The sequence below is a fragment of the Fukomys damarensis genome, unplaced genomic scaffold (genome assembly GCF_012274545.1).
Source record: "Fukomys damarensis isolate Sample0158 unplaced genomic scaffold, DMR_v1.0_HiC HiC_scaffold_25, whole genome shotgun sequence".
In the NCBI taxonomy this organism is placed as follows: Eukaryota; Metazoa; Chordata; class Mammalia; order Rodentia; family Bathyergidae; genus Fukomys; species Fukomys damarensis.
In genome coordinates, this window is record NW_022900937.1 from 15264094 (window position 1) to 15283428 (window position 19335).

The 19335-nt window shown below is 39.9% G+C and overlaps 1 protein-coding gene across 1 annotated transcript in view; it reads left to right on the forward strand.

Annotated features, from left to right (window-relative positions):
• The window catches only part of Rab8b (RAB8B, member RAS oncogene family), a 74257-nt gene that overhangs the window by 43775 nt on the left and 11147 nt on the right, over positions 1–19335 (forward strand). Inside the window, exons 2-3 of the mRNA XM_010641210.3 lie at positions 8112–8172; positions 14257–14317. Of these exons, the coding sequence (XP_010639512.1) occupies positions 8112–8172; positions 14257–14317 (122 nt within the window). The remainder of the gene's footprint in view (positions 1–8111; positions 8173–14256; positions 14318–19335) is intronic.

Genomic DNA, 19335 nt, shown 5'->3' on the forward strand with positions numbered 1-19335 from the left:
TGAGACAGGGTCTCTGTATGTAGTTGAAACTGACCTGGAACTCACCATGTAGCCCAGACTGGTCTCGAACTCACAGTGATCCTCCTGCCTCAGCCTTCTGAGTGCTGGGATTACAGGCGTGGGCCACCATGCCCGGCTTTGGTGAAATAACTTTTAAAACTCATTGAATGTGTATTTACAAAAGAAGAATGCCTTTAAACACTCCTTTCAGTATATGTAACTTTTTTTTGAGAGGTACTAGGGATTAAACCTAGGGCCTTTCAACTGAGCCACATCACCAGCCCTTTTTAAAATTTACATTTTGAAACAAAGTCTCATTAAGTTACTCAATTGCCCTGGTTGTACTTGAACTTGTGATCCTCCTTCCTTAGCCCACATAACACTTTTTCTCAGCCATCAGAAAAATGACCAAGACATGTCCTACAGAGAGTGAATAGTCTGTTCATTTTTTTTTCTTTCTTATTGGCTGAACTTTGTCTTTTACTTGATCCAGCCTATTAGGCTTTCCACTGTGTGTCTTACTGAGCTTCCATTCCTTTTTTTTTTTTTTTTTTTAATTTTTTTTTTTTTTTTTCCTTTTTTTCTTTTTTTTTTTTTTTTTTTTTTTTTTTTTTTTTTTGAGAAAGCAATTTTTAAAGCTTTAGTCTCTGATTGACTTATTCCGATTTTGATAATCCAGTTTTCTTCTAGTTAGAGATTTCAACTAATTATCCTAAAGTCAGCCACTTTAAAATTTCATTATTCTCCATGTTCAGAAGTACACACACAAAAGCAGAAGCAGAATATTGTCAAAGTTTCAGAACTGGTGAGACCTGTCTGTGCTGTCTTTTGTTAGTAATAAAATTCTTCAGTGGGGAAGTGAATGAAATATTTCTTTAAAGTAGACTTCAATATTTGGGAAAGTTGTTTTTTTTCTATTTCTGGAATATCTCTGAAATGTAAATAGACAAACCACATAACTCATATTCAGATAGCTTGGGATCACAGATGTTTGCAAATAGACTTTTGAGGCAAAGTACTTTTTTCCCCTTTGAATTGTAAAAGCACAGTGTTAAATTTATTCTTAAAGTGGGTCAAAGAGGATAAGTAAACCAAATAAAAAATGTACAAAATGTGCACCATTGTGAGTAAACTTAGCCTTGAAATCTTACATTGCTATCCTTCACTGGAAGGCTAAATAACCCGGAAATCTGGATTTTTTTCATGGTTCTCACAACTGGAGCCAAATTGGATTTTTAAAAGAACTTCACTGGGAACCAGGTAAAGGAAACTTCATTTGAAGGTGGCCTGATTTCCTGGGCCAGGCAGTAGACTTCCCTCGGTGACCCAAGCGAGTCCTCAAGATAGAAGAGAGAGCTCTGTGCTGTCCTGAGCTGCAGCACCCAAGGCAAAATGTGACAAGTCACAGCTCAGGCAGAAGGTCAGGAGAGCTGGCTGAGAGGAAGTTCCCAAGGCCGGCAAAAGTACCCTTTCCCACAGTCTGGTAGTGGTATCCTTTCACCCTCTCACAAACCTGGGATCAACCTCCCCATTCTCTTAGTGGGAAGAAAGGTTATATTATTCACATGTTTGACGTTAGTGTAAGAGTTTCATCAATATGGTCCTTCTCTGTGATCATCTATATCCAATTTGTGGATTGGAAGGTGGCCCAGTAATGCTCTTCAAGCTTTTCCCTGTGTGGTCTGTTAACTGTTGCCTGAGTCAGGTTGAGACTTCCTTTCTCTGTTCTGCTGGCCCAGCCCTTCCTTCTAGCTGCCTCCAGAGGTGCCTCTGGTTTCTGAGAATTTCCTCAAGGAAGTGCTCTTGGGGAAGTGCTCACTCTATATACATCACTAGTGCCTCCCGGCATCTGTCAGCTCTTGTGCCTCTTTGATCCCCTTGACAGCACAGAGACCTCAAGGGCGACTTTGCCTTCAGAGGTGCAGGGCAGAATCCCCTTCCTAGGCTCCCAAGGGCAAGTGGTACCATCTTCTTCCTTTTCCCTTTGAATGGAAAATCAGTACTCCTTTGTTCACCAACCCCTATGTGTACTACTCCGAACACAGCGATCCACTGGTTGACTCAGTCCACCTCACAGGCCCCTTTTATACTGAACAAGATTGGTAGTACCTGCTTTTCCCTGACTAAATCTTCTAAAGTGTCTTCTATTCCTAAAATTTGGTTTGATTTTTCTACTGCCATTAATGAACATGTGCCTCCCTATGTATGCCAGTTTTCTCGATAACTATTACTTACTTAAAAAAAAAAACTTTGAAGTATAACTCATATAAAATACTCCCACTTCCAAGTACCCACCACTGGGTTGTAAAAACAGTAAATTACAGACAGAATCAAAGTCTCCTGTGTATCCCTCTTTTTCTGTTTCTCTTCAGAGGTAATAGTTGCCTTTAATTTCTGGTAGTCATTCTCATGCATGTATTATGTTTTAGTTACACATAGACTTGTATACGAATGATACAGGCTTTGGCTTTGACATTTTTTACAGTTTTCAGAAGTTTGAGTCTGTGTATTTCTGCAGCTTGTTCCTTTCATTTAACATTATGTTTATTTTAGATTCTGCCATGTTCATGTGGCTCTTATTCACTGTCTGTGATTATTCATTTCCTTGTATACCAAGGAACTGTCCTACTGGTGGGCATTTCACTTGTTGTCTGTGTTTTCCCATTACCTTTAAAGAGCAGGCTTCCCCAGCGAGATGGGGACATATCCTTGTTCGTGTCTCATTGGAAAGGTGTGATCTTTTAAGTGCCAAGACTTGATCATAACCCATTTTTGTATTGGTCTTTGTGAACATGGGTAAACTGGTGCATCTCTCTAGGTCTCAGATTTTTTCGCTACAAAGGCAAGACTGTGCTAAATCATCTCTAAGGAACTTTCCAGGTCTATAATTCTCTTTTATAGTTGCTTTCCTGCTTCTTTATAATTAATAATATGTATCAGTTGTGAGCAACCATTTAGCATAAGAATCAATTCAGAAAAAATACAAATGTATGAGAATGACTGTGTTTGTGTATTTAAATCCAAATGAAAATGGCTTTGAGTCCTTTGGGAATGTTTTCTTACAATTTAGATTTTTTTTTTCATTGAATAGATAAATATTAATGAGGGAACTGGGACTGCTTTAAAGCCATCAGAAAAAAGATAATGTTGATCAGCGTGGAAGCAGCTTTGGAGTGCTGTCTTCTGACTGAGATGTTGGGTTGTGTGGCCTGGTGGGTCAGCTTCACACAGCTGGCTGGGTCATGGATTGCTCATGAGTCAGGATGACTCAAGGCTGCCATTCTGAACATGAATTACTGTGCTGTGTGCTGCCAGAAAATGATGCTCTTTAAAAGGTGCGTGAAATATGAAGGACTTTTTGACCCTAAATGTAATGTGTCTGCGGAGCTATGTTTTTGAAATTCTGTAGTACTTAAAAAAAAAAAAAAAAAAAGTCACTCCTGCCCTGCCTGGACAAATTGTGGCTCTTGATCTGTCAGCCTGACAGTCTCCTTTTCAGCCTCGGCTCACTGGAGGCTGAGAGATGAGCCAGGTGGGCCTGCAGCAGCCTACAGATGTCATGGAAGCTCCTTGGGTTGCTCATCATTTTTTTTTCCTTTCTTTCTTATTTTCTGGTTCTTGTTTGAACAATAGATGCAGTTACCTCTGGAGAAGGACTACAGTTTATCAGTGAGTGTAATATTCATGACAGAGTAGAAGTAAGAGCTGTGTTAGGATTTGTTCACTTCGTATAGCTGTGGATGTAAAAATTTGCCAATAGATTTGAGTACCATTGTAAAGGATATTATGCTTGGTGCCAGCAGCTTTTCCATTCTCAATGCTCTTTTTTTTAGCTGCCTTATGGACTGGGGGAACCCAGCTCCAAGGATAGGCCTTTATTAACCTGAATTTAGAAGTGATAACTCCTTGTGACAGTGATTGGTTTGGGGATTTGGTCTTACAACACATTACCAACACATTACCGTGCTTATAATCTGCAAATACGACACAAAGGAAAAGTCCTTGGAGGCATATGGGAAACACACTCTCACTTTTAAGAGCGAGGCACAGGAAGATGACCCCTTTTCTTGGTATTGCTGTTGTGGTCAGGAACTGCTGCCTGTCAGGAGCTAACATTGATACTCCCAGGAGGCAGAGCCAAGGAGGCACAGAGAAATGAGCCCTAACCCCCAGCTCATCGACTGGGCGTGTTACATGAGTCAACAAATTACCTTAAGCTAGTTTGATTTGGGGTTTCTGTTCTTTGTGGCTGAAAGCATCCTAGTTGATGTAATTTTATGGTTTATTATTCTTTTAACCCTCGAGTAGCCTCCAAACATTACCTTTTCTTTGAATTTTGCAGTGAATGTTAATCTACTCCATAGTTTTACTGATAGCATCATTGAACTGATTATAGTGTAAACATCTTCATTTTCTCATTGGAAAAAGATTTCTGCACATCTTAACTATTTATTGTTTTAAAACTGAACTTATAAGGTTGTTTTAACATCCTCATGCTTAGTGGTATTTAACTTTTACTTAAATGTGTGACAGTACATAACTTTTAATTTCATGTCTACTGTATATGTGTTTCTGTTTCTATACTTAACTGGCAGAGAGGATGGGGCTTCGCCTGATTTGAAAGCAGTTACAGAGTAGTATGTGAGCAAAACTCCGTGACACAGGATCATGTCACTGCAAAAGCTGGGTCTTGGGCCAGGGATTTAGCTCAGTGGTTCCGCTGCCTGCCTCGAAAGTGCACAGTCCCAAGTTTGACCCCCAGTACCAAAACAAAACAAAACAAAAAAAACGCTGAGCCTTTAGGCAGGTATAGACATGGTAGAGTGGAAAGCTGAGGAGAGAAGGCACGGTGGCATGGCATTCTTTAAGAAGTCTGCAGAGTGACTAGGGAGCAGGGGAAAGAAGGTGTGGAAGAAGGCCTGTGCTGAAGGAACTCTGAGGGGGCAGTGTCTGAACAGCACATCAGAGGAAAGGGCTGCCAGGCTGCTGGAGGCCTTTGTCACTGTCCTGTCCACAGGGATTGTTGGAAGTTACTCTGGCAGAGGCACATGGGGAGTTAGATGAGGAGAGAGGTTGGCGCAACTTTCTGGGAAACTGTTCCCAGTAATCACGCATGAAATGACAAGAGCTGTTGCATAACAGGACCTTAGCTTTATATGGAATTTCAGAATTCCCAAAGCTGCTTGCACTCATATTCTAACTAATTAGATCCTCCCAACCTTTATTAGGGTTGAAGTTAGAGAGGGATAGAGCAGTTATGAGATCAGCCCAAAAGTTGATAAACCTGCAGTCTACATCTTTTGACTTCCCAATTCAATGCTTTCCAATGTGTGTGTGTGTGTGTGTGTGTGTGTGTGTGTGTGTGCGCGCGCGTGTGTGTGTATTTATATTTATTTATTTATTTATTTATTTAGTGCTGGGAATTGAACTGGGACCCTTGTGCTTGCAAGGCAGGCAGCAGAACCACTGAGCTAAATCCCTGGCCTTAAAATGTGAATAATTTTTAATGATGAAATGCTGGACATTTGTCCTCCAAATTAGCTATATTTCCAGTAGACATTCTAGAAGTTAGGCATTTTTTTCTTTTATTTTGGTTTTATTAAAAAGAAATATTTTAGACAAATTTAATGAAGTTTAATTGAACAAAAGAGAATTCATGAGTTGGGCAGCCCCTAAAATGAGGATAGGTTCAGTGAGACTGAGACTGCACATAGCTGAGTAACATTTAAAAGAAAGGGGGAAGTGACTGACAGAAAAAAGGAAGTTATGTACAAAAAATGAAATGAAGTACAGAGGCAGTGCAATTGGTTAAAACTTGGCATTTACCTTATTTGAACCTGGTTTGACTAAAGGTCGGCTGCTGTGCTTGAGACCCAGTCATTTTTGTAAAGGCGAATTCCTAAGTTCAGTTCTCTGTTTAGTACTAAGTTAAGTTGCAGTTCCTTCTGCCAGAAATGGGGTGCATGAGTAAGAAGGCTTTCTTGGATCAAATTTTATTTGCTTTAACATGGTAAAAAAAAATCATAAATTTTGCCATCTTTACCATTTTTAAGGGTACCCTTGAGTGGTAAGTACATTTACATTGTACAGCTGATCTCCAAAACTTGCAAATCGGAAATTAAACAACTTCTTTTCCCCTCCTTCCATCCCCTGGTTACTACCATTCTCCTTTCTATTTCTGTGGATTTGGAAAGTCATGAATTTTTTTAGTTAATCTTGAGAAACACGAGTGCCTACCAGATATGAAGCATTGTGTGATGCTGGACCTGGACTAGAAGGAGAGAAAGCCTTGAGCAGAGTCTCTAGAGGTCTTTATTCCATTGAATTTGTAGGTATATAAAAAGATAAATCACAATAAAAACCAACATCTGTTAAGTCTTAAGTGAGCAATGGCAATGATAAATTCTGTGGGATGGTAGCAGTAATATTCTTGCTGTGGCGCTAAGTTTTGCTTCCACCACTCAGGCCCTGCCATACTGAGAATGGTGCTTTAGAGAGATGCAGGAGCCGTATGTCCTGGGAATATCGGGCACCAGATTGTATTTGTTAACAACTTATGATGATTACTGGGAGGAAAGAATGATTAAGAGGCTGTTTTGCTAGATTAGCTTGGGTGTGATTTTTGTCTGTTTTGAGATTCACAAGAGTTACCTAAAAAGGCTTCCTTAGGGCAAAGAACCAGAGAAGAAGAGGAAAATGCAATTGGTTTAATCCTATGCATTATTCAATAAAGCTGGAGCTGGAAAGTGGCCTTTTTTTGGGTGCTTTCAGTCTCTAGCTGAAGAAACAGAGCTGTTGAAGGCCCTTTCACCCCAAATAACCGCAGTTAATGACAATCTAGAGAATGCATAATTCACTTGCTTTCTCAAGATATCTTGGAGACCACTTTAAGGAGTTCTGTATAGAAGCAAAAGAAGAGACAAAGCTAAAAGCTGTGTAGCCAGATGATGAAGACTTAGCAAACTGCATCCCAGTTGCATTTACCAGCTCATCTCCCAGAAAGCTTCTTCCCAGTGTATATAGAATGTGCTGATAGTTGTCGAGGGCTTTGTGGTTCTTTGTAGTAGTGGACCCTCAAGTTACAACTGGCCTGACATACGAATTACTTGGGTTAATTAGGTTAATTGACGATTCATCTGCCTCTTGTTATCTGTAGCATGTACTCAGGTAAACATCCAGATTTCAGCTATATTAACTTAACCAACTTAAGTTATAACCAGCCCTCAGGAACCAGTTGAGTTCGCGTTAAGGATCCACTGTATGTAGAAATCTCTAATTTGGTTTTAAGTTGCCTCAGAGAAGGGAAATAGGTGAAGATGATGGTTGAAATTTTGAAGCATCAGCGCCTCAGATAACTTTCACATGCCACCTGGCACACCGTGGTGAGCGTTTCTTAACTTTGGGGAGCTTTTAACCCTTGACCAGTTAAGTCAGCACCTCAGAATTTGGGGAAGGAAGCAGTTCTAGTCATGAAGTGTTTTGTTTTGCTTTGCTTTATTTGTTAAACTCTCCAAGTAATTCTGAAGTGCAGCCAGAACTAAAAACCATTGCAGCTATTTCAATTCTAGGTAGTCATCTGTGGAAACATTTATTTAAATGTACATAAAACACTCCCTAAGTGTGTATAAAATAAAATGCAGGTTTTCCCTCCCTAGCCTTCAAATAAGTAGCCTTCCTCTTAGTTGCAGGTTCCAAAGAAACAAATGAACAAATATGGAGAAAGACATTTGGAATCAGTCCCATAGCTTTCTTTAGAGAAGGATGGAGAGAGAGGGTGGAAGCATTGTTTATATGTATTTCAGGAAGTAGAAAATATGGCATGTTCTCAATCTATCTAAATTATGTAACTTTGCAGGATGTGGTCCATTTGTGTCAAAATAATGAGGCAAAGAATACGTAGCATTTAACATGTGTGGGAATTCTTTGCAGAGCAATTAGCATTCCTTTCTCTAGCCTGTATTCAGAGGAAACATACCATTCACACCCTCTTTCTGTTCACATTTTCCAGTGCGTTGGAGAGCTTTTTTTTCAATAGAAATCTTTGTCCTCTTTCTAATAAGACTTGGATTAGATCTGAAGAAACAGCGTATCTTTCTTTGTTTTTCTTGCAGGAATTGATTTTAAAATCAGAACGATAGAACTCGATGGAAAGAAAATTAAGCTTCAGATATGGTAAGTAAAAAAAAAACAACAGCACCATTTCTACTTTAATCAGGAATTGAAAGTGGGAGTTAAAATGTAAATTATGATAAGTCAGAGGCTAAAACATCTTTTCTTTTTCAGAACCAAGGGGAAATGGGTAAGTACTAAGCTTCCTTCAAAGGTATCTCCAGAAAGACTGGTGAGGTGAAATGGTACCACTGACTCTTGGAGCCAGAAGAGTTATGGGAACTTGTTCTTCCCAAGCTCTAATTTTATACAGAGAGAAACGAATTTTTTTTTTTCCAGTACTGGGGATTGAACTCAGGACCACAAGGCAGGCGTGGTGCCGCTGATCTAAATCTCCGGCCCAGTAGGAAACTAAATTTTGAAATGTGTAAATTACTTTTTTATTGCAGTTTTTGTAGCTGTAAAATCAGATAAGACAAAAATGATCAAGTGGTATGAACACCAAGCAGAAAGTGTAGATCTGGGTTATAGCTGCAGTGCTCTAAATTGAGGACTTCGGGCCAATAGTTTCTCTTCTATATTAGTTAGCTTTTTGTCTCTGTAATCAAAGACCTCAGATAAGTAACTTATAAAGAGAAAAGGCTTAATTTGGCTCATAGTTCAGGAGGTTCCAGTTCAGGCTCTGGTGGACCCATTGGTTTGGGCCTCTGATGGGTGCCAAAAAGAAAACAATGGTTGGGTGCACATAGAGCAGATGCCTCACCTAGTGAACTCAAGAGCAAGAGAGAGATAGGAAGGGGCTGGTGTCCCACAGTCCTCTTGAAGGGCTTGATCCAGGTGTTATAAGGACCTCCCACTAGCCCTGCCCACAAAGGTTTCATCACCTCCCAATATTGCTACCCTAGGGACCAAGCTTTTCACATATGGCGCCTTCAAGAGCATGTATCCAAACCATAGCACCTTCTCAGGATCTGCTTTCCTCACTTGTAAATTGGTTGGACTGGTGGCACTGGAGTTCTTCTCTAACTCTGATATTTTATAATTTATTTGCATGTTTCTCTCATTAAATAGAAAAATACTTAAGGATAAAATAAGGCATTAATTTAAGCTACTCTGTATTAAAAAAGAAGCCAGACCCCATGGTGTATATCTCCAATCCTAGTACTCAGGAAGCTGAGAAGTTGGATTTGGGGCCAGATTGGGATATATAGTGAGATCCTGTCTCAAAAAATAAAACAAAAGGCCGGGAATTTAGCTCAGTGGTTCCAGCACCTGCCTCGCGAGCACAAGGACCCAAGTTTGATCCCTGGTACCAAAACAGTCAATCAATCAATCAATCCCTGGTACCAAACTAAATAAATAAAATAAAATAACATAAATGTTCTCTCTTATATACAACACAACACTTCTGATACCAGACATATGGGGTTTTTTTCTTCACATACCAAGCAGTTATCCAAATGGGTGTTCTGTACTTCCTTCCTAGAAATAGCTTAGGTCTCACAGGTTAAGTAAGCACTTAGTCACTGCCCCCCCCCTCTGTACTTCCTTCCTAGAAATAGCTTAGGTCTCACAGGTTAAGTAAGCACTTAGTCCCTCAGCCCCCCCCCCCCACTACTGATGCCAGTTGCAAGTAGTAAGTAGTTACTGTCCCACAACCCTCTCCTGGATTATGATCACAGAACCTAGAGAAACACATTTACCCATTTTTATAGGCTGGGGGAACAGCCAGATGGAAGAGATGTGCAAGGCAAGCTCTGTAGGAGGGGTTTTAGAGCTTCCGTGCCCTGTCTGGGCATGCAGCCTTCCTAGCACCTCCACTGATCTGATGTCTAGAAATTCCCTGAATTCTGTTCTCTGGGTTTTTGTGGAGACTTCACTACATAGGCACAGTTAACTACATCACTGGCCATTGGTAGTCAGCTCAACTCTTTTTTAAAAGATTCTGGCACTCTAATCTCAGGATTATGCTCTTGACAAAGAGCCCCCATCCTGAGGCCAGCCAGGAGCCCTAGCACTAGCCATCTCATTAGCATGCAAAAAGACACATTGCTTCTGAGAGCCCAGCAGTTTTAGGAGCTGTGTGCCAGGAAGCTAGTTGTGTCAGAGACCAAATTCATATTTCTTCTTGTATCACACTCTCACAGGTCCTGTAACAAAAGTGCCATAGATTGGGTGTCTTAAATAATTGATTATAATTAAAAATATAGTTAATGTTTAAATTAAAAGAAACATTGCCATCCATCCCCCTCAAAGTATTCCCCCATATTTCAGGCATATTCATCCCATTATTTTTGACACTATCTAAAGCAGTTCTGAAAGTCCTCTTTCATGAGTGTCTTTTCTTGGCTGCTGTGACATCTTGAATTGATTCAAAACATTTATGGCAATTTATGTCAAAAACATTATCGTATGTCCTCATCTGCCTCATTCAAAAGATCTGGCATTGTGCATCTTCTCCCAATCAGCGCGACTGTGCGAGGCAAACATTTTGAATCATTTCAGGACATGCCAGCTAGGACAGCACAACTAAAAACACTCACAAGAGAAGACTTCCAAACTTCTTCAGAGAGTGGCAGGAACGATGGGAAAATTGTGTTTGAAGCAAGGGAAGTACTTTGAGGAAGTTAATGGCAGTGTATCATTTACTGTAATACATTTTTAAAAATTAAACATTATATATTTTGATCACATTTCATATTTCTCACATTTTAGAGTGTGTGAGATCCAAGATCAAGGTGGCAGCTGATCCAGAGTCTTAACAGAGATGGTCTACTTCCAGGCTTGAAGATGATTCGTCATATGGCTCAGATAGATATCATCTCTCTGATATCTCTGCTCTTAAGAATACCAGTTCAGGGCAGGGGATTTAGCTCAGTGGTTCCAGTGCCTGCCTTGTAAGTGCAAAGTCCAGAGTTCACTTTCCGGTACTGAAAAAAAAAAAAGAACACCAGTTCAGTTCATGAGGGCTCCACTTTCCTGAAACTCTGACCAAAGGCCCCCCGTTCAAATACCATCCCATTGAGGATTAGGCTTCTAGGTACGGATTTTAGAGGAACATAAATATTAGATCTATGGCATATCTCCCATCTCTCATGTTGGAATGTGCAAGGCAACAATTTCCTTATACAACTCTGGGCGGCAAATAGCTAAAGAATTTGTTAAACTACAATGAATAAATGTGATACTTTCACACTGACACGTTGAGTATCTTTTACTCGAACCCAGAAGCTCCTTTTAGTTTTTTTTTAACCTCCTAGAAATAAGTTTAATTTCTTTCAGTGTGATGCCTAGTGTGGAGCCATAGAGAGCTGGAGCCTTGAGGAAGGTTTTTGATGATGTTTGCTGATCTAATATGTAATGACAGCAGTAAACAAAACTTACAAATTCAGAGTGCCACAAACTAACAAGGGGGCAGGGCTGCAGAGTGAAGTACAGGTTGACTATCCCTCACCCAAAATGCTTGGGATCAGAAGTCTTTTGGAGCTCAGATTTTGGAATGTTTGCATATATACAATGAAATATCTTGGGAGTGGAACCCATGTCTAAACACAAAATTAATTTATTTCATACACCTTCACTGAGAGGTAATTTCATACAGTATTTCAAATATAAAACCAAACATTATGGTATGGAATTTTCCACTTGTGGGATCGTGTTGGTACACAAAAAGTACCAAGATTTTGGAGCATTTCAGATTTCTGATCTTCAACCTATATATTTATCAGCTTTTTCTGTAGGTTCTTTTTCTTTGAATCTCAAAACTGGGAAAGAGTGTTATATTAAAGTTCTCCACCTTTCTTTTATTGAGAGGAGACAAAGAGTAGTTCTGTTCATCAGAAGACAGATGTCTGGGTTAGTGGTAGTGCTGGGGCAGTCACTCCAATCTCCTGGGACATAGTGTCAGTACCATATATTAGCCTGACTTAGTGGTTCCCAGTGTACTTCATTGGAAGCTTCACACAGGCTACCCTTTTCTTCTTGTCATAGTGTGAAGCCTAATGTTTTAAAAATATAAAACAATTTTTATAAGGAGGGAAGCCAGGAGAATTTCTGATTCTGTGCTATATAGTCCTGATCATAGCAATAAAGAATGTTTCTAGGAGCCTGTGGGTGGTCAGCTGATTAGAACTTTGTCCAGCATAGTTGCAGTGGTTGGGGTGTGGTTTGTTCCCCAAGGGCCCACGTGTTGGAAGCTTGGTCCTCTGTGAGGCAGTGGGAGATGGTGTGGAATCTGTAAGAGGTGCATCTGAATGGAAGGACCTTAGGTCATTGAGGGTGCCACCCTCTGAAGGAAATACTGGTCTTTCAGAAGTGAGTCCTCATGAGAGCCATTTGTTACAAAAGCATGAACCTGAGTTGCTCCCTCTGGCTTCCTGTCCGAGATGGGCCCTTTCTTCCATTCATGTTCCTACTACTGTCAACTGAGCTAAATGAACCCTTTTTTTAGATAAAGTGACATGCCTTGGATATTTCCCTGTGGTAACACAAAATGTGTAAATCCAGTAGCCAGAACGTCACGGCCGTCTCTGTCCTCACAGCCCACATTTAGTGTGGTACAGTTTCTTCTTTATCCTCACCACAAAGCTGATCCTAAATCAGTCAGGAAAGTATCATTGCCATGCTCAAAGGTGCTTGGCTTCTGTTTTCCCCATGATTAGTTGCCATGCATAAAGCAAGGGCCCCAAACATTTATTTGATCCTGATCGGTGAGAGAGTAGGGAACTAAGGCTAGACATGGCCTTTGGCTAAATAGCTGAGCTCTGGGATGCTTGAGTCTCACTCAAGGGTCTGAGCTATTTAGTGGCAGAGGTGGGAGCTTGTTTCCTCTTTTGCAGAATGAGGATAACAGTAATCAGACACACAAACACACACACACACACACACACACACACACGCTGGGTGGGATTGCATCGTGTGAGCACATTGTGAGAATATGTTGTAAGTAAACATAAATGCTAAAGTATTTATTGTTTTTAATTTACTATGTTTCCCTTGGACTTTTAATCCCTGGTTTGGATTTCGTGTGTATTAGATTTCTAGTGCTCTCTTCGGCAGCACATGTACTAAAATTGAAACAATTTCTAATATATGTCTGCAGATGACTCTTTCTCCCTTGCAATTAAATTGTAAGGAGTGAATTAGTTCAGGCTCATAAGTAGCAAATTTGAGAATATCGATTTCCCCAAATATCAAGGAATTGTGACTTTTTTTGGGTAGGATTGCTGCTGTGAGTGTAATTAGAAACTTTGTTTTATGCATATATACTTGTTTATTTTTGCAGTGCTGGGGATTGAACCCTGGGCCCTTGTGCTTACTAGGCAATTGCTGTATTACTGAGCTACACCTGCAGCATGTCAGAATACACACACACACACACACACACACACACACACACATTTTGTACTGGGGATCAAACTCAGGCCCTTGTGCTTGTGAGGCAGGCAGAGGCACCACCGAGCTAAATCCCTGGCCCCATGTCAGAATATATTTTAATAGTATGTTTTTAGCTAAAAAGCAGAAATATATGGAAGCTTAAATAATTTCAAAGTGCTCCTTCATGTTTAAGTCTTTGGAAGCATCATCAAAAATGATCTCTTGAGTTGCAGGCCTCTGTGTAATCATAGCCTCTACTGCTGAACAAGTTCTGGAGGAGATCTATTGTATTTTGATCTGCTGAGCAGAATGTACACAGTACTAAATCCAGTTCAGCTATTTGCTTTGTGAAGAAATCACACATTCAGTCAAGAAAGCAAAATGCCTTAATCATTAAGCATTTAAGTAAAGGATTATTGCCACCTCTGGGAATCTAAGAACTTAGAACTATTCTCTCTTCCTCCCACATGTGTTTGACTAATATGACTTGCCAATTGCTAGCAGGACCTGTGTATTTTCCTGTTGCTACTTTTATCATCAAGGTCCAAATTTTTCATCCAAGTCACGGTGAGCTCTGACAGGTTTCTGTGGCCACTGCCGCCTCCAGCTCACAGATGCACAATGGGCTCCCTTTATTTTTGTTTTCCCTTCTCCCCTGCAACCACTGTGCTGTGAGTAGACTCAAAGTCCATCACCTCTAGCTTGGGACCTCTGCTCAGTGATGCTGATGATGACTTTTCAAACCATTCTCTCCTTTGTTTCAAATTTTAGGGACACAGCAGGTCAGGAAAGATTCCGAACAATCACAACCGCTTACTATAGAGGAGCCATGGTGAGTGTGTTTTAGGGTTCTGTAACTCTCAGGTGAAAGTAAAATATGAATATTCATTTGTTCAAATTAGAGCATTCAACCTGAAATCTAGTAGAATGGGGGGGGTAAATTTTTAAAATGTGAAAATAAGACATTTTAAAGGTTTTTTGATGTTTTGTGTTTAGTAACTACATTTTGCTATTGATCTTATAATAATCAGGCAATTAGCATGTAGGTTTTCTAGTACTTCACATCCTGAGGTGTTTGTATATTTTTGTGAGTTTTTGTCTTTTATGAATTACTTGTGACAACCTTAGCAGACCAGACACTGTGTGTTTAAGGGTTCATTTCTTATATGTAGCCCCACTGCCATCATCCCTTTTCTCACCACCCCCACAGCATTCCCTGTTCATGCCTTATCTTTCTAGAGTCTCCTCTACTAACACTTTGCCAGCTGGCCAGGCAGCTGCTGAATGATCGTTATTCTCTGAGGCTTAGAATCTGGCAGATGTAAACCACAGGTCATTCTTTGCTATATCTTGACCTTATTTTCTTTATCGTACTTTCATCACTTGGTCATTTTACATCTTACAATGTTTCATCTATTGAATACATTTTTATTGCTTGTTGGCTTTGGGCAAGTCCTGTGTGGTATTGGGAGTACAGTGGAAAATAAGACAGGTTGCAAGCAGAGATGGGCTGAACCATGTCTTTAATGGCAGGCCCAGACTAGGGTTTTATCTCTGGCTTTTAAGCGTAAGCCAATGAGCTAGGGGTGTAGCTCAGAGGTAGAGCATGTGCTCAGTATGCGTGAGGGCCTGGGCTTCATCTTCAGCACTTACACATCTAAATTAATGAGGCCAAAGCCAAGCTCAAGTTGGAGCCTTCGATTATGATGAAACCCAGTGTGTTCAGAGACTCTTTGAAAGTTGAACAGTTGAGCTCATGGAATCCAACCTGATCAATTTCAGCAGTCCTCCTGCCGTCGTACTCAGCTTATTGCTTTAAAAGGCTATGATACCCCCAGAAGTGTTTCTGGGCTGACAAAGCATGAAGAGGTGGTGGCTGTCTCTTGTCTCTAGAAAGATATAAGCTGAATCCACAGATTTCTCCATGATTCTGTGCCCTCCCTTCCTTCTCCACTGCTGCTCACCCGCCATTATTTGAATATCAGTAACTCATCTGCAGAAAAAGCTGTAGCACACCACTAACCATTTTATATGTATGTGTTCTCCCCACTACACCCTATGACACTTTCAAGATTGTGAAGAGTTATTTTTATAAAGACAATTGTAGCTATTATTTTGTTTATAGTGGAACCAGAGGGAAGAGACTTACTGTGTGTGCCATGAAGACACGTGTTAGTTGTTTGTTTCCTCCATGAAGGAGTTTAGGAAAACAAGAACATCTTAATGGCATGGTTTGGAGTAGTTTATAGGGAATTCTGATTAGAAGCACCTTAGACACAAGCTTTTCTAGGAGCCAGTCTTATACATTCTGGGAATGGTGTGTCCATGTTTTTTGCATATTTGTTTTCACTAGAGAACAGATAGGAACACTTAGAATGTGGGAACAAATGTTGCACTTGATATCTAGCTCTAGTTCATTGACTGAGGAAAGAGGCCACGAAAATGTTAATTAAGATTTAAAGATTATGTCTTTTCATTAATCTCTTGCCTACTCTTCACATGATTTCAATAATTAGAAAAGTATTGCTCTTCTAGGTAGTATTGTCTTTTGCATTTTGAAGTTAGAGATTTTTGTCTCTTATTTTACCTGACAGGGTAAATGCTCAATGTTGCTGACAGGGAAAATCAGTAGAAAATTTCAGACCAAAAAACAATCTTAGAAAAATCTCCAGGAAATCCTGCTCTGTAGAAATCCTGGATCTCAGGTCATGTGCTTCAGTGAGGTGAGGGGCCATCATGTTTTCATTGGGGTGCACTATTCAGCAAGAGGCACTAGTGGTTTAGTATCGCTGGTTCAGGTGTGCAGGATGTTGACAAGCATTGCGCTGGGTCCGCCAGCATGGCAGAATTCTCTGCTCTGTTCCAGACACTTCAACAACTTCACAGGCCTAGCAATAATCCTGGTGGACAATCAGGGTTTGGGTAAAAAGGACAATATCGTTACGTTATCAAGATTTCTCATTGACCAACGCCATCTTCTAAATTCTTAGGAAGCTGTTCTTGTTGTAGTTCTATACTATTACTAGATCTGTAAAATTTTTTTAAAAATTTAATTTATTGGTACATTCTAGGTAGACAGTACAGTTACATTCATTACTGGGATCTTGTACCTTTACATGCCATAGATCTGTAAAATTTTAATTGATATGCTTAATTTGTATTTTCAGCTGATTCATATTAGTGTCATTTAACTTACAGAACCCAGAAAACAGTTTAATGACTTGATATTGAAACCAAAGATATAAATTAATATAGCTACCATTTATTGACTTGAAGCTAAATCTCAGCTTCTAGGTTAAGTCACTTCTAAATAATAGCTTAGTAGATTCTCAAAACAATCCCATGTGGAGGATGTATTGTCCTCTAAGAGCAAGCAGAATAAAATGTCATCTCCAGAATCACACTGTTAATACCTGAGCTAGAAACTTCTCACTTCACAGCCTGTGGTCTTCATACCATATTCTGTTCACACTCTGTACTAACCAAGCAAAGGGAAACTTTGTAATGGCAGCGTCTATATAAATGATCAGGTTTAAAGTCCAAAGGAATAGCCGGGCGTGGTGGTGCATGCTTAGAATCCCAGCATTGGGAGGCTGAGGCAGGAGGATCACTGTGAGTTCGAGACCAGCGTGGGCTACATAGTGAGTTCCAGGTCAGTCTCAACTACATAGTGAGACCCTGTCTTAAAAAAACAAAAACAAAAAAGTGGGCTAATAAAGTACAAAAGATGGTAGAGCTATTAGGATTTGTTAATTTTAATATTATAGCCAGGCATTTTGTGTCATGAATTATTCAGAATCCACTTTGATTTTTTTAAATTGTGCTAAAATGTATACAACATAAAATTTGCCTGTCACTTTAAGCATACAGTTTTCCACTTTGTTTTTTTTAATACAAAATTTCCTTGAGATAACTATAAAATCTCTTATACAGCATATAGCCAAAGTGAAGCATTTGACACAAGACGGGGGGATAAAGATATTGCTTGTCATTTAAACAATAATATATATATATTTTAAAGTTTTTATTTATGTATTTATTTTTGAGGCAGGGTCTCACTTTGTAGTTCAGGCTGGCCTTGAACTCATCATGTAGCCCAGGCTGGCCTTGAACTTACAGTGATCCTCCTGCCTCAAACAATAATACATTTTTTTTTTCTGGTTGCAAATAAAAATGGATATGCATAGTATAGAAAACTTTGAGTATCCTAAGAAATCATCCAAAATCCTACCACTCTGACAGATACCTTTTGTTAATGTTTTATTTTCTGGATTCTTTTATAATATATATATTATTTGTATTTATTTACATTTATATTTACCTTCAAAGTTGGAATCCAGACCTTGAAGGACTTTTTCTACCAGGCTAAGGAATTTTAACTTAATTCTGAATGCACAGGAGAGATACTATACTAAGGAATTTGGAGCCATGAAATGGTGATAGGTGCCCTTGTGGGAGGGATATTAGAGTGGTTAAGAATGAAAGCAGGGAGACAGTTGAAGACTCTGGTAGTAATCCAGGTAGAGGCTTTGTATGTGAGGTGAGGGGACAGAGTCTGGAAATACTGAATGATTGGATCTGCCGGACTTGTTGACTGTCTGTGGATGAGGTAACTTGCAGGTGTTTGTGTAGGCTGGCTGGCTATTACCTTTCACTAAATGGTAATCAGGAGGAACAGATGACTCAGGAAGGGACTAAGACAATCTCATATTTTACTTAGTAGTGTTTATAGTGACTACAAGAGCCACAGCAGCTGACATCCAGACAGTGGTCCCTAGAGACATCTGGCCCCTGTCTACCATCCTGCCTCAATTTGTCCTGTCTCCTGTCAGATCTCTGCAGTCTCGCCAAGCGTCTTTCACTGGGTCCTGTGGACTCTGGGCCTCCATGTCAGTAAGATGTTTATAATGTTTCTGCTCTTCTCCGGGCTCTGTCGGCTTCTCTTCTTCAAACCTAACTCCTCTGCCCATCTTAAGTCTGCTCAGTCCTCAGGACCTGACTCTTAATATTGTCTCAGGGAAACCTTCCCTGACAACTCCAGCCTCTCAACTAGATTAAATTACATCCCTGACATCAGTTCTCAGAACTCCCCATGCTTTTTCATAGCAGTTGTCAAAGTTATAATTAATTGTATAATTATTGGTTCATTGTCTTTTTCTTTGCTAGCCATCCACAAGAGGAAGGTACTCTGAGTATCTTAGTCTTTGTTAGTAGCAGCTAGTGTTGTATTAGGCTCACAGTAAGTACTCGTTAAATAGTTGTTGAATGGATGGACAGATGAGTGGACCTAGCATGTAGTACCGAAGTGTGGTCTAAGCATATAGATTCTGGACTGGTTATACCCAAGTGTTAATTTAACATTTGGAAGTTGAACCTTTTAGAAATACCAGACATGGAAGTTTCAGAAATATGACTATGTGTTTTTTAACTAAACCCATATAACAAATATTTTAAGTGCCTTTGATTTACCTAAATGATGACATTTTGATCAGCCTAGAAAAAAGAAACAATGTTAAAGCAGAATGGTTTTTTTTTTTTTTTTTTTTTTTTTTTGGTACCAGGGATCGAACTCTGGTCCTTGGGCTTGCGAGGCAGGCGGGGCAGGCGACAGAACCTCTGAGCTAAATCCCTGCCCCAGAATGGTCTCAGTCTTAGTAGAGCAGTAAAAGGCACAATTTCTACTTAGAATGAACAAATGGACAATAGAAGTGATTACCTCTCCTCTCACTCTTTTTTTCTTTTTTTTTTTGGTTTTTTGAAACAGGGTCTCACTATGTATTTGAGACTGACCTGGAACTTACTATGTAGCCCAGGCTGGTCTCGAACTCACAGCAATCCTCCTGCCTCAGC